A 16,665-nucleotide genomic window follows, 5' to 3' on the forward strand; every position below is an offset into this window, starting at 1 on the left:
GGTTCATTGCAGTGCCCGGGATAGAAGGGCCAGTCCGGGCACGGACGGGACACGCGCTAGACTTATCCGGTTTGTTTCACTTGGAAATTCATGTTCGTGGTACGTGGTAGGTGTTGATGGCGTTATCGTGGTTGTTGGGTGGGGGTGTTTGGGGGGGCGCGGGGGGTGGAAAGGAGAAGAGAAGGGTGATTTCAATATCGGATTCGCATTCACGCGCTAGATGTATGTGCTGTACTCTCAGCTTCTGGGATATCTACGGTATCATCCCGATAACGGACTGATATCTTGTAATATGTGACATTCCTACTTGTTATCCTGAGGCGCGGATGGTTCTCTAGGGTAGGCAGATACGGGGTGCGGGTCTCGTGTCATGTCGTGTTGTGAGTGTAGTTGAGTGTATCTTCCGGACAGGGGCCGCAAACTAGAGACCATGTCCGGCTTCATTCATCAGACCCGGCCTCCATCAATGGATTTCCCGTTTGCTTGGACCGGATGTCTATAGTCTGTACTGATAGCTGGGTGCAGTACTATACAAGTGTGGATAGTATAGTAGCTGCCAGTGGCGGGTCGGGGCAAATTCGTCTTATTCGGAAGTGGGGGTTCAACGTTCGGCGGGTTTGCGGATAGTGTAAGGGTTCAACTGTATTACCTAATGTATAATATCCGGGATGGAATTGTACCTTGGTGTGTACACAGGTCACACAACCGTAGTTTATGGCTCATGTGAGTTGTTCAGAATTTCACGTGACGCTAAGCCACTTAGTAAGCAGGAATAAACCACACGACCTTATAAATTATTATAAAATAATTATGAATTTCATAGTTCTAGTATATAAAGGGATTAATACCATATTTGTTACTAAGTTAATAAACCTTAACCACCCTAATTTAAAAAAGTATATAAGGTATTTCCTAATATATTTACCCTAATGCTAAGACCTTCAGCCTTAAAATCCTAATGCAATTACCCTAATGTAGATACTTTAATATAAATAAGTACTTGCTAAGTATTCGATGACACGGTTAGCAGGGCGCTGAAAACAGCCCTTATTAAACCGTCCATCTACCGTATTCCACCGCCTGCCCTATACTAAAGTCTTACTAGCCCTTACAGCCTAGTATATCCGCTTTAGGGATCACACCCCTGTTCTTACTACTTTTGTATCTATCACCTACTGCCTTAAATCTTCTACTTAATCTATATAACCCTGTCTGTCCTCTTTTAAAAGATGATATACTTTTTTATCCTCTTTCTTCTACTGCCTGCCTTACTCCCAGCTTACTACCTTCTCTTATAATACTATATTATCTAAATATTATTTTTTTCTAGTATAGCACTGTCTGTATTTTTTCTTTTCTCTTTTTATCTAGTATTAGAGTTACTAACAGCTTGAATTATTAATAATTATTATTTTATTAATATCTCAGCTATCTATTTCTTATTTATTTATTGTTGTACAATACCCGGGGTAGCTGTATCCAGTACCTCCAGCCTCTACTAATTTGATGGACTTTTAATCTGTTTATTTATATTATTTATAGCTAACTTCTTCTTCTTAGAGTGGCTAACGGCCAGGTCAGGTCAGGTTAATCAAAATTTTTATACCTGACCGCAGGTTAATGGTCAGGTATAAGAAATATATATTCCTACCCAGGTTAACCAACGGTTAACCTGCGGGTCAAATTTCTCGGCAACCAAGCCTATTTAAGAAGGCGGTATAGAACAGCAGAATATTCCTGCCTGATTCCTGCCTGATTCCTGCCTGATTCTGCCTGATTTCTGCCTAATTTGGCCTAGTTTCTGCCTGATTCTGCCTGATTCAGGTATAACAGTTAACCGCGGTTAACTGTTATACCTGCGGTTAATCTGATTTTCATACCTTAACCTGACCGCCAGGTTAAGGTCAGGTTAAGGTTAAGGTATAACGGTCAGGTTAAGCCACTCTACTTCTTCTTTATCAATATATATAGCTAGACTATTATATCTTAAAAAAGATTAGATTTCTAAGAATTAGTTTTAAAATAAATAGTTAATTATTTTTTTACTTAATTTTTAGCTTTTTACTTTGTTATAGTAGATATTAATAATTTCTAATTTTTTTTAAATTATCTAAGAGAAGTATTATATCTTCTATTAAATTATTTATAAATATAGAGTAAGATAGTTTTACTATTTTTATTAAAGAAGTTATTTCTATAGTAAAAGTAGTAAATAAGATTAAAGTTATTATTTAAAAACTAGAATATTTTAAGTATTTAAAGAAGTAGCTTTACTCTTTTTAAATTTAAATATAATATTATTAAAATATTATTAAATTAGTTTTATTAATATACAAGTTCTATCTTATTAATTAGAAGAAAAAAAAGAGAATTAAATTGAAAAAATTTTTATTTTTATTCTTTAATTTAGCCTACAACAGCGGATAGAGTAGATTTATAACTAGAGTAGCTAACAGCCAGGTCAGGTTAATGGTAACAGTTAAAAAATACAGCTAGCAGTTAAAGTATTTTATAAGAATTAATAATTATAAAAATATCTTATAAATAAATCTATTATAAGTTAAATATATATATTATAAATTAAATCTATTTTTAATATATTATAAATCTAATATAATAAAATACTAGATAATTAAAAATTATTATAAAAAAAATCTAGAACTAACTAATTATATATTAAATATAGCTTTGCTATACTATACTATAATATAAATATAATATATATATAAATAATATATATCTATTAGATTCTAACTTAAAACTAAGGATATACAGATTTTAATTAGTCTAAATATATTTTTTAATATTTAGTTTTTAACCTGTTTTTTAACTGTTAGCCACTCTATTTATAACTTAAAATATATCTTTAAGAAGATATCTTAAAAGTATAAAATTAAGTATCAGAAAATCCTGGTTATAGTAGCTAATCTTAATTTTATATATAAATAAAGATAATATTAATATATTAATAAAAAACTATTAGACTAGTAGCAGAAAATAAAAAGATTATAAGTTTATTTTATTTAATAAATCTTTTCTCTTATTTAAAATTAGACTGGCTAACAGCTAAAAAAACAGGTTAAAAACTGAATATTAAAAAATATATTTAGACTAATTAGAATCTATATATATATATACTTATTTCTAACTTAAAATCTAATATATATATATATAATATTTAAATTATAATCTAGTATAGCTAAGCTATATTTAATATATAATTAATTAATTTTAGATTTTTTTATAATAGTTTTTAATTATCTAATATTTTATTATATTAGATATATAATATATTAAAAATAAATCTAGTTTATAATATATATATTTAATTTATAATAGATTTATTTATAAAGTATTTTTATAATTATTAATTCTTATAAAATACTTTAATTATTAATTATATTTTTTAATTATTATTATTAACTTAATCTAGTTATTAACTACTCTATTCTAGACCCTAGAAAAAATAGATAAAAATATTTTGTAAGAATCTTATTATAAAGTTAAAACTTAAAAGAAACTTTATTATTTAAATTTATAAATAGAGTAGCTAATAACTAGATTATATTAATAATAATAATTAAAAAATATAGTTAATAATTAAAGTATTTTATAAGAATTAATAATTATAAAAATATTTTATAAATAAATCTATTATAAGCTAAATATATATATTATAAACTAGATTTATTTTTAATATATTATATATCTAATATAATAAAATACTAGATAATTAAAACTTATTATAAAAAAAATCTAAAATTAATTAATTATATCTTAAATACAGCTTAGCTGTACTAGATTATAATATAGATAATATATATATATATATAATATCTATTAGGTTTTAAGTTAGAAATAAGTATATTATAAAGGGAAAAGGTCAGCTAGGTATAGAATCAAAGTACTGGTATTATATAGATATAGACTAATTCTTACTTTCCTAGTATATAATAAAATCTAGATATTTAAAATATAGATTTTACTAAATTATTAATATTATAATTATTTTATAACTAGATATAAATATTCTATTATAATAATTATTTAATTATATAAATTAATTATAATAATTTAGTTTTTTTTAATAGTAACTGTTCTTAGTTATAAAATAATAATATAATATTATTATTTTAATAATTAAATTAATTATTTTTATAAATATAATAACTAATAATAGAAAATAATAATATTAATTTAAATTAAATTAATATATTCTAAATAATACTTTTCTATTTTAGAAATATAATATTATTTTTATTATATTAATAATAGTTTTTTTATATATATTTTTTTATTTTATTAATATCAGGATTTTCTAGATTTTATTATTTTTTTTATTATAAAATATTTATTTTTAAACTATTTTTATTAGTAAATATTTATTAAAATATATATAAATATTATCTTATATTCTTTATTACTTAATAATATTAAAAAATTAATAAATAAATATAAAATCTATTATTTATTATAATAATTATATATATAAATTACTATTTCTTATTTATAATATTTCTTAATCTAAAGATATTATTCTATTTAAAATATCTTAAAATCTTAATAAAATAGTTTAATATAAAAATAAATAAATTATTTAAATCTAATTATTATTTTAATACAGTATCAAATATAAAATATTATTAATATATTATAAAAAAGATTAATTATATTATTATAGATTTTTCTATATTAAATAAAAGAATCTAATTAATTATATTATAGATTATAATTAAAATATTTAAAAATATTAAAAAATTAGTAATAATTCTTAAATAATTTAGTTTTTTTAATATAATAATAATAAAAAATAGAATTTTATTATCTATAAATTATATAATTTTATTATATATTCTTTTACTATAATATTTATAGATATAAAATATATTTATTATTCTAAATATATACTAATAATAATTATTAAAAAAATTATAATTATAAGTATTTATTATAATTAAATTAAATCTTATTATATTTTTAATCTTTAAATTAGAATTAATTATAAATTTTTATTATTTTTATTAGATAATATTAATTACTTACTTTAGATTTATACTATTATTTTTTATTTAGATATTATAATTATCAAAATTATATATTATTTTATTAATAAAAATAAAATAAAAAAGATTATAATTAATAAAATATAATAAAATTTTTCTATTTATATTATATATAATTTATAGATATTTTTTTATTTTAATAATATTTTATTAATAGTAATATCTTATTATATAATTTTTTTTATTATTATTACTAAATAAATATTAATTATATTTATATTTTAAATTATATGATGAATATAGCTGTAGTTTAGTTAAATATAATATATTATTATTTTATATTTTTTCTATAATTATATATTCTAGATTTTATATTATATTATTTTATTATTAGTCTTTATATATATTATATATATATTTATAATTTTAATAACTAGATCTAGTTAAGACCTTAATAACTAGATTTAATTAAAATAATAAAATATATTAAAAAGATTAGTATTACTAGTAATATTATATTAAATATAATATTTTTTAATTTTATAAAAAAAATAGAAGTATTTTATTATATTTTTATTTTCTATAAAAAGAATATCATTAAGTATTAGATTATTAATATCTAAAAATATAAAAGTTATAAGAAAATTATTACTAGTAGTATTTATATTATATTATCTAATTTTATTATTATTTTAAAAATAAATTATATAAATATTATATAATAATTTATTTATTATTTAATTTTTTTTCTTAGATTTTATTTTTTAAATTTATTTAATCATTAATTATATTTTAAAGATTATTTTTTTATTTTATAAAACAAAATTAATTATTCTTTAATATTAGATTATCTAGTATTTATTTTATTTTCTATTTATTATTATTATTTAAATTAGATATAGATAATAATTTAATTTTATTTCTTTTAATTTTCCAGAATTTTAAAAAAATATATAAAAAATATATAAAAAATATTATATAAATAATTATATTTTACTAGTAAATATAAGTAAAATATTTATCTTTTAATTATATTTATAATTTAAAATAATTTAATAAATTTAGATACTAGTTTATAAATTATTTTTTTAAACTTTAAGTTTTTAATAAATAGTTTAACTAAATTATTTTTTTAAAGATATATATTACTTTATTTTTTTTTAAATAATAAAATATTATAATAATTATTATAATAAAATATCTATTTTTTAATAATATTTTACTAATTTTATCATAGATTTTTTTAAAAATTATTAAATTTTTTTAGTTTTTTTATAATAAATAATATCTTTATTTTTATAAAATTATTTTTAATCTATAATTAAAACTCTCGAATATAATTTATAAAAATTTTAAAAAAAAATTATTTTAATAGATATATTTTTAAAATTATTATAAATAAATTTAATTTTAAATAATATATTAATTTAATAATCTTGATTTTTTATAATAAAATATTTTAAATAATATTTTAAAACTTAGTTTACTCTTTTAATTTAGTTATTAATTTAAAAATAGAATATTATTAATAATTTTTTTATTTTAATTTAAAAATGAAAATTTAATTAAAATTAATTAATAAATATAGATTCTCTATTAATAATTATATTTATAGATAATTTATATTTTAATTTTATTTATTAATAAAAAATATTAGCTAATTATCTTATATTTATTATATATAATATAAATAAAAAATAATATAATTTTATAAAATAATTAATAATAATAAATATTAAATTAACTTAGGTTTTTTAATAATAAAATTCTAGTAGTTTAATAATAAAATTTATAAAAATTTTAATCTAGAGTTATAATAAAATTAATAGATTTTTAAATTTTGTATATAACTAATATTTAGAGATTATTTAATATTAATAAATTTTTTATATAACTAATATTTAGAGATTATTTAATATTAATAAATTAAATATATTATTATATATTTTTTATTTATTTTTATAAATTTATCTAGTAGAATTTTTTTTAATAAATTATTTTATTTTATTTTTTTTAAAATAATTTACTAGTAGATTATTATAATAGTATTATAAAATTATTTTATAAAAATTATTTAATTTAGATATATATAATCTTATTTTAAAATATAATAATATATTAATAATAATACTTTAATCTTTTAATTTAAAAATAGTAACTTTTTATTATAAAATATCTAAATTTTAAACTTATAATTATCTAATTAAATTTCTTAGGTTTTTATTAATTTTATTATTATAAATATTCTTAATTTTTAATTTATTTTATTACTAAAATCTTAATAGTTTAGATTAGATTTAATATATAAATTATAATTTAGTTAATTAATTTAATATTAATATATTTAATAAAATTATTTAATATTATATAAATATTAGGTTTAGGTTTTTCTTATAAAGATATTTTATTATATTTAAATTAGGATTTTCTTAAATATTATTAAGTAATAAATTAAATGAGCCTAAAATATTTATATAATATTATTATTATAATTATTATTTAATATATAAAAAAATTTAGATAAGATATTAGTAAAATTAGTTTTTCTAATTTATATTTAATAATAAAATTATAAAATATTAATTCTATATATTAATATCTTTAATATTTATTTAATTATAATTAATTTATAAAGACTTAGAGATTTATATAATTTAATAAAATTTTAATAATATATTAAAATTTTTTTAAATATTAATATTAATATTTAAATAAATAAATAGTAATAAATAACTGTAAAGAGAAAAGGTCAGCCAGGTATAGAATCAAAGTACTAGTATTATATTAATATAGACTAATCCTTACCTTCCTAGAGTATAGCAAGACCTGGATATTTAAGATACAGATTCTACTAAATCATTAATATCATGACTATTTTATAACTAAGGTATAGGTATTCTATTACAGTAACCACTCAGTTACACAGGTTTACTATGACAATAACTTCTGGTTTAAAATTATTTAATTTAATTTTACTTTAGTAAATTTTTTTAATTAAATATTAGTTTTAATTTAGATTAATAATTTAGAATTAAAAAAATAAAGTAATAATATTTTCTAAATATATTAATAAATTAATAAAATACTAGTTATTTACTAAATATAAGATTAGAGTAGCTTAACCTAATTATTATATCTTAATCTTAATCTAACTATAATCTACTAATTAGATTAAGATATAAAAAATAATTTAATTATATAATTAAAATTAGATTAAGATATAATTATTATTTTAATTATTTATATCTATTAATTAGAAAGATTAGTTATAATAAATAAATTATTATTTATAAATTAATTAGTAATATATATATTTTTTATATAAATAATATATAAGATATAATATATTTTTAATTATAATATAATTATATTTTTTATATTTAATTTATTTATTTTTTCTATTTTATTTATTTTATTTTTTCTATTTATTTTATTTATTTTTTTTAAAAAATATTTTTACAGAACTTAATATAAAAAGAATAATATTTAATATAAAATATATATATTAATTATTTTTTATATTATCTAGAATAGTAATTATAATAATATAAAAATTATAAAAAATAAATTTTAATTTAAGAATATATAATATTTATAAATTTAAATAAATTTTTTTTTTTATTTTTAATAATAATCTATTTTCTAGATTATTTTTTAGATTATTTATATTTTTATTTTTATTAATATAAAAAGTAATAATTATCTTATTTTTTTTAATTTTTAAATATAAAGATAATTAAATCTAGATTAAGATTTTTAAAAATATTTTAATACTTTTTATTTATAATAAAATAATTAATATATATCTAAAATATAACTACTTTAATTATATTAAATTAAAGATAATTCTAATAATAATAATAGATATTTTAAAAATTATTAAATAAGTATTTAATATTAATATTATTAATAATAATAAATAAGAAATCTCTAGTTATCTAATTAAGATAAAAAATTAATTATAATAAAATTTTTAATAAATAAAAATATTAATATACTTTATAATATCTAGAATAATATTAATTAAATTAAAAATAAATTAATAAATTATATATTTTTAATATTTAAATATATTTTAAATTTTTTAAATATTTTTATTATAAGTAAGAGTCTTTAATATTTAAAAATATTATAAAAAACTTTATCTAAATCTAAAAAATAATTTAAAAATAATAAATAATATAATAATAAATAGATTTTAACTATAATAAAAATAAAATATTTTTTTAAAGATAATCTAGTACTTATTATATTAATTAATATTATTATTAAATTATATATTTTTTTTAAATTTCTTAAGTTTAGATATTAGATTAAGAATTATTATAATTATTTAAATATATTTTTTTATTTAGTAAATATAATAATAATATTTTTATAATTTTTAATATATATTTTATAAATTCTTAAGAATCTTTTTTTTAGAATATTTATTTTTTTATTAATTAATTAATAAAGTAATCCAGATAATTAAAAAAATTATTATAAATATTATAGATTTTATAAATAATAAATTTATTATTCTTAAATAAATAAAATATAAAAAAAATAAATATAAAAATTTAAAAATATACTTTATTTACTTTTATTTAATTAAAATTATTTAAAAATAATTTATATTAGTATAATTATAATATTAAATAAAACTTATAATTATTTAATAAAAATTAAGTATTTAATAAATTATAAATTAAATTAAATTTTAATAAATTTTATAATTTAAAAAAAATAATAAATTAAATTAGATTTAAATTATTAAATAAACTAAAATTTTTTATAATATTAAAAACTTATATTTATAAATTATATAATTTTCTAAATCTATAATTAAGAATTAATATAATATATTATTATAAAAAAAAGATTTTAAAAAATTATTTATAAAAGATTTTTATAAATAATTTCTAGAATATATTTTTTAAGAGTTTTTAAAATATTAAAAAAGGCTTAGGATTTTTTTTATTATTATTTTAAATATATTTAATAATATTATTTAAGGCTTTAATCTAAAGTTTTTATAAAAAAATATTAATTATAAACTAAATTATATAAATAAAATAAAGAATATAATATTAATTTTAAATAATTTTTATAAGATTAAAGTTAAAAAAATATTATAAAATTAAATATTTTAATTAAATTAAATCTAGAGTTTTAATAAAATTAAATTAAATATTAAATTATTATTATTAGTATTATTAATTATTATATTTAATAATTAATAAAAAAATTATATTTATATAAAATTAATAAAATAATTATAACTAGATTTTTATTAGTATAAAATCTAGATATTAATTAAAAATTTAATAAAATTTTATAATAATCTATATCTTTTATTAAAAAATATCTAGTTAAAATAAAAAATATTTTTTAATTAAAATTAATCTAGTAATTAACTATAATTAATATTTATTTAATATTTAAAAATTTTAATAATAATTTTATATATATTTTTTTAAATAGTTTTAATAAATATTTTTTAATTTATACTTAATTAGGAAAACTTAATCTTTAATAAAAAATAAAATAATAAAATTAGTTATTTATTTAAATTATATATATTTAATAGTCTAGAATAGTAAATAATAAATAATTATAAAGTATAAAACTTAATTTTAAAAATCTTATTTATTAATAATAATACTACTAATAAATAAGCCCAGTAAGATACCTATTATAAAAATAATAAATAATAGTTTAATATATATACCTTACTATATAAGAAGGACTAGTTCACAGATAATAAAATTAATAAGTATATTAATTCTATCTCTACTAATATCTTAAATTACTTAACCAGTAATTAATATAGCTGTACTTAAGGCACCTCTGTAAATACTACTACTAAGGATAAAGAGAATAACAGAGAAGATTATAAGATAGCAGCAACTAAAAATATTAGTAAGGTATCCGTATGGTGGTTGGAAAGCTGCCCTATGTAGGATAGAATATATTAGAATATTTGATTATTGGCCGTTTGTGCAACAGATTATCTTGATATACATGGTTTAAAAGTAGGTATTAGATACCCAAGGGTAATTGTCCCTAATCTCAAGATCAGTAATAATAGTAGAAAGAGCAGTAGATATAATAGTCCCTTTAAGAGCAGCCAGCAGGGAAGTCATATATAATACAACAAAGACTAACCAGAACTGAAGATCATGGTTGAAGGTCAGTTTTGGTATATTATCCAAGACCTCAGCGAGTAAGGCATCAACCGACTCGGGAGGGCTGTTCTTCGGTTCCATGGCGTTGCTGGGTGAATTGCAAGTAGGAGTGCAATGATGAGAATTCCAAAATGTCTGTGAGTTAAGAAGAGTGCTTCAGACGAAAGTTCGTGAGAAATTCATCTCCGCGGTCTTTTTGAGCTGTTCGGAGACATTTCGCAGAACCATAGGGATCCGAGTCCGAAAGTCTTGTTGCTTGCAAAATGTACCCGAACTCGCTGCCTCAGGCATTCGATATCACCCGTACGCAATTTGACGCTCGTTGGAAACCACACAACGTGCTGTACCTCTATGAATGCAACCGGTTCTACTGCATATCTAAAGTGCCCAAAAGATCACTTCAGGCGAAGCGGTTCAGGAAATTGCATGGTACTGAGGAGACACGGGAGGTATGCTCTCCGGAATTGGAATGGAAAAGTGTGGTATTCTTAAAAACAATTCATTGCAGCCCCTAGAAGTTATCTCCTCCGCATAATTCTCACAGACAAGTATCCTGAATACACTTGTGTATTTTCTGGACAAGCAAGCATAACAGTGCCAGTCAACCAGCCCGACCCCCGGTAGACTCTAGTCTATTAGTAAGGGTGGGTCCGCACCCACTACAGGCCTCCTACTGCACTAGAGTATCCAGAACTGATATATATATCCTAGGAGTAGATAGTATATACCCTGTATCTATTAATAAAATCTCTATACTACAGTTAATATATTTAAATAGATTATAACTTAGCTATAAAATAATTATTATCTATTATACTCTATCTAATTTTAATATTAACCTATTCAGGTATATATTAGATAATAATATAAAACCTGTAAAATTATCTAGAATAATAAATAGACTAGTCAGGTTTTCTACAAGACTGTATTATACTATTAAGAGTAGTATAGAAATATACAGATTAGTAAGAATACTGTAGTACAAGTAGAGAAGCAGTATATAATAAATTATAATAATTAGACAGATAGGGAACTGGGTCTGGCAGGTGAGGGGAAGAGCTGATCACAGTCTTTGAGGTGTCTTACCAGGGTGGTTGTTGCTGCTATTTTCCCCTTGACCTCCTCGAAATTCGGAAGATGTGGATTTGTCGAAGGAAGGCACCGTGGACGAGAATGAGGTATCCGGGCTTAGAACTGAAGCTGGACCAGAATTGCCAGGAGACATAAGGTATTCATTATCCAAATTGCGTGAGCAGTCGGTGATAGCACACTCCGGGGTGGAATGCTGTAGACCAACTAGCGATAAGAGAAGACAAAGAACTGAATAATATCAAGAAATATCTATAAACAGTATATTATCTAGTATATCGGATAGTTAGTCTAGGTATTCATAATATCAGATAATTATAGTCTAAAAGAGTACATATCAGGTAAAGATTTATTTTTAGAGAAATTAATCTGATTTATTATCTGATTTTTAATCTAATATATATAATCTAGCAGTATACTGTAAAGCTTCCATAAGTACTTAATATTCTACTCCTGAGGGTTGACAGCTGCAGAGTTAGTAGGGCTGACTGCTTCAGGCTGTGAGCTCATAACCATATCAGCGAAAGCAGAGGTGTCGAATACATTCATGTTGGAAAAATCAAGGTTATAGCCTAAATCTCCCTCAGTGAAATAGAGTTCTGGCAGATCATTGACCGCGTCCATTTCCATTCTGGCCATGGCGAGGTCAGGTGGTGGCTGGATGGTGGAACAGGATGGTGGGGTCGTGGATCCCAATTCATCGGACATCTTGTTGCTTTTCCGACGGTAACGAGCCTTGGGATTTGAGGAGCGCAGACGACCCATGGGCATGGGAGCGCTGGTAACACAAGTGGAATGGTTTCGAGCGCAGCAATCGCAAGCGACTGATGTATTCATGCAGTGGGCTGTCCGATCACAGCAGAGCTTCTGACTGCGGCATCGGTCACAGGCGTGCCTTCGGGATGGCCTTGGGTTTCGACTCCCGCTGTCAGATGCCGCTCCGGACGGAAGTTGAGTCATTGAGTTACAAAGTAATCTAAGACAAGGATATTTGGATGGGACGACTTACTTGCTTGAAGTTGAAACTGAATCGGATGATATAAGGTGAGTACAGTAATATGAGCAACGGGATGGTGCGTTGTCGTAGGTGGATCACACCGCCTGCTTATTGAAGCATAGGTACCTAGAGACGAGAGGGGGTGCAATCAGCTGACAAGCCATGCTAGCTACAAATGGTATCACCCTATATATATAGTTATACAGCACATCCTTGCAAGAATTGGAAGGAGTTACAGTGATGCACGCAAACTGTATAGCCGTTGCTGGGCTTCGAACAACAACCGGGAGTATTCATCATGATAACTCAAGCGATGTGACTCTGGTCTGAAACCCCACCTTCACTCCCTGGTAGTTATTGGTAACAGAGAGTGGATACAGTAGGTAGTACTGTACAGTACAGTACAGTATGTCGCCGGTCTTAAGTACTAAAAAGGACTAGGACAGGACCGATAGGCTCATGGTCGGGACGGCGCATTCTCTCCCTCTTCTCCACGATTCTTACCCTTGCTTCAATGCCACTCGTCAAAGGGAGATCCTGTCGGACATCTTTGACTCAACCATACCGCAAATGAGCGGGGTTACGAACCCGGCTAACACCGGCCGTGACCGCGCGAGCCCCACTACATCCGGAGACCAAACCTCATCTGATCGCAGAAGCTAATATAAAGAAGCACAAGCGAAAGGTTAATAAGACTAGCGGAATCAAAACCTCTACAACAGTGGAGATGAATCTAGTAAGCCCCTGGTTAGGTTTTCGGAAACTGTCCGTAGCTAAGTCCCACTATTCAAGTCTCCGGTAAATGTGATCTTATTCGGAGTGTGAACCTGGTTGGTGAGCTTAGTGAGATCTGATACTGTACCATGTTTTGTCGCCCTTACTACTTTCCATCTCGGAAGCGTATACTAAAATTCAAGGAGAAAAATGGAAAAGCGAAGAAGACTGAATATCTGATGCTACTGCTGTTCTTTTCTTTTCTCCTATTTTCCAGATGTTTTCTCCCCCTCACTGCTGCAGCTCTTCACTTCATCTCATCTTTTTCATCTTCTGGTTCCAATCTTGCATTTAACATGTCACGGTCGTCACAGGATAACTGGTCGGATCCCCCGACAAGCGGAGATGGCCCTCCCAAGTGCCTCTATGGGTCATGGTACAGCAGCCGCGCACGGCGCCCATGGTACTGAGAGTGGTGGCACACTTTTCCGTTGCAGAACGAATCGTTTTTAGCTCCGCAGTCGTGTCGCAGTTGCTGCCGGTGGTGGAGGCTTTGTAGGCATAACCCTCGGTGTGGCTGCCATCCGAGTCGGTGCCGTAGGTGATGGTGCAGGAGTTGGCATCAGACTTGGATTTGATCACCCCGGCGATGAACTCGTAGATCGTGATCGCGGAAGCGGCGGTGATGATGACTTCGGAAGTGACCTTGGCCACTGTGTACGCGGCGACCGTGGTGGTGATGCCGGTGCGTTTGGTAAGGTCCTCAATGGTGGTTGTATTGTCGTAGAGATACGCATAGTCGGCATTCACCACATCCATTGAAACCGTCAGGTTCATCCCGGGGCTGCTGTCGGAGGATTCGATATAGGAGGTCACAGTAGTGTTGTTTGCAAAACTCGAGCCCACAAGGCCAAGTGCGAGCACACGAGAAAGTACCGTGCTTGGGGAGACCATTCTCCGGTGCGGAAGCGGACGAGGAGAGCAAAGAGGTCACCGAGGATCAAGCAATACCACGTCCACTGCATACTCTTTCCGTGCAAAAGAGGCTTAAGGAAACGAGGGATGTACTTGGGAAGGGAAGCTTGAGGGAGTATGCTGAGATGTAGCTCATAATCCAGGGTGGCGGAACATGCTCGTATTTATAGTGCAATCTGTTAGGCCGACTTCCTTTTGCAGTTCTTCCTTTTCTTGCTCTGCTGCTGCTATAGATCGTAGATGGTGTATCCCAACCAAAAAGCGACACCAGTTGTCTGGCCAGCGCCTAAGAACTCATCCGGAACCCAAGTGCTGGTTAACTTACGAGATATACCTCACAGAATGACTAACCAGGGTAGAGCGATAGGGAAAATCAGCAAGCGCCGCGGTGGGTCGGACAAAGGAGTAGTGTAACGGCTGCAGTGCTATCTTTCGCTAAGTTGCTATTAGCTCGTGTAGTCAAAGTTCGTTGTTTCTCGAGAAAGCCGGTGGATCCGTGTCAATCTCGACCCACATTAGGCAACAGCGAAACAAGCTCTAGAAATAAAACCTAACTTGACTTCTTCAAGGCTACGTACCGGGTGTAGACGTCCGCGCTTGATCTTGCTTCTGCTTCTTCCCGGATCGCTCTTCCTAGACTTTGCTATGGGTTTACATTAGGGCTCACTTGCCCAAGTAACTTCTTTTCAATATAAACTTTTCTATGGTGAGCGACAGAACTGCTGATACCAATTGAGTAGGAACTTGAGCTACTGTACTTCCTGTACTACTCTGGTTGACCCTGGTGATTTTGTTAGTACAGTGGAGAGATACAGGGATTCAAATCCTTTAAGCAGTGTATCTCCCACCAAGCACTACCTTCCTTATCAAGCTACATATCAAATTCATAAAGCCGTACACGCGCTCAAATTCTTGATATATACTAATTCTTATTATTACAAAGATACCTTCTATACCTAAGCCTATCTCTCTAAAAATACCTTATTTAAAATACCTTAATCGAGATAATTAACTCTAAGTTTTTACTTTTTATAATATTAACTTAATATATTAATAAATTATAAATTAACTTAGACTTAACTATCACTAAGTATAATATATATATTAAAACTAGTAAACTATACCTCGAAAAGCTAAAAACCAGCTACTAAAACTTTTAGATAATAATATTAATTATATTATATAATAAATATTAAGCTTAAAATATATATACTATTTATTATATTATTATATTATTAAAATTCTTTATCTTCTTATTAGAACTACTACTCTTATATATATTTTAAAAAAGTAAAATTATTTATACTATAAAGCTTTTTAAAAATTATCTCTTTTACTAGTTAATAAATAAGTAAGATTAGCTTGGGTGCTTGAATAGTTATCTTAAATTTATAATTAATAAAATTAGATTTTTTAGACTAATAAAACCTAGATGACTTTAGGCTTTTATTAGAGTGGCTTAACCTGACTGTTATACCTTAACCTTAACCTGACCATAACCTGGCAGTCAGGTTAAAGTATAAAAAGTAATTTAACTATATAGTTAAGGTTAGGTTAAGATATAATTCTTATTTTAACTATTTATATCTACTAATCAGAAAAGTTAGGTATAATAAATAGATTATTAACTATAGATTAATTAATAATATATATATTTTTTTTATATAGATAATATATAAAATATAATATATTTTTAATTATAGTATAATTATATTCT

General features: G+C 24.1%; 2 protein-coding genes across 2 annotated transcripts; both read right to left on the minus strand.

The window, feature by feature from the left end:
- Positions 1–12,682: 12,682 nt before the first annotated feature.
- Positions 12,683–13,273, minus strand: BO97DRAFT_480935 (uncharacterized protein). Its single transcript, XM_025700787.1, has one exon. The coding sequence runs from the start codon at positions 13,220–13,222 to the stop codon at positions 12,710–12,712; it is 513 nt and encodes a 170-aa protein (XP_025547161.1). The 5' UTR covers positions 13,223–13,273; the 3' UTR covers positions 12,683–12,709.
- A 934-nt stretch (positions 13,274–14,207) lies between these two features.
- Positions 14,208–15,221, minus strand: BO97DRAFT_408648 (uncharacterized protein). Its single transcript, XM_025695910.1, has one exon. The coding sequence runs from the start codon at positions 14,925–14,927 to the stop codon at positions 14,325–14,327; it is 603 nt and encodes a 200-aa protein (XP_025547162.1). The 5' UTR covers positions 14,928–15,221; the 3' UTR covers positions 14,208–14,324.
- Positions 15,222–16,665: the final 1,444 nt, after the last annotated feature.

This window comes from Aspergillus homomorphus, assembly GCF_003184865.1.
Source record: "Aspergillus homomorphus CBS 101889 unplaced genomic scaffold BO97scaffold_55, whole genome shotgun sequence".
In the NCBI taxonomy this organism is placed as follows: domain Eukaryota; kingdom Fungi; phylum Ascomycota; class Eurotiomycetes; order Eurotiales; family Aspergillaceae; genus Aspergillus; species Aspergillus homomorphus.

Bases quoted from the DNA above. Each gene is read 5' to 3' on its own strand.
- BO97DRAFT_480935 (XM_025700787.1), bottom strand. From the start codon at position 13,222: ATGACTCAACTTCCGTCCGGAGCGGCATCTGACAGCGGGAGTCGAAAC.
- BO97DRAFT_408648 (XM_025695910.1), bottom strand. From the start codon at position 14,927: ATGGTCTCCCCAAGCACGGTACTTTCTCGTGTGCTCGCACTTGGCCTT.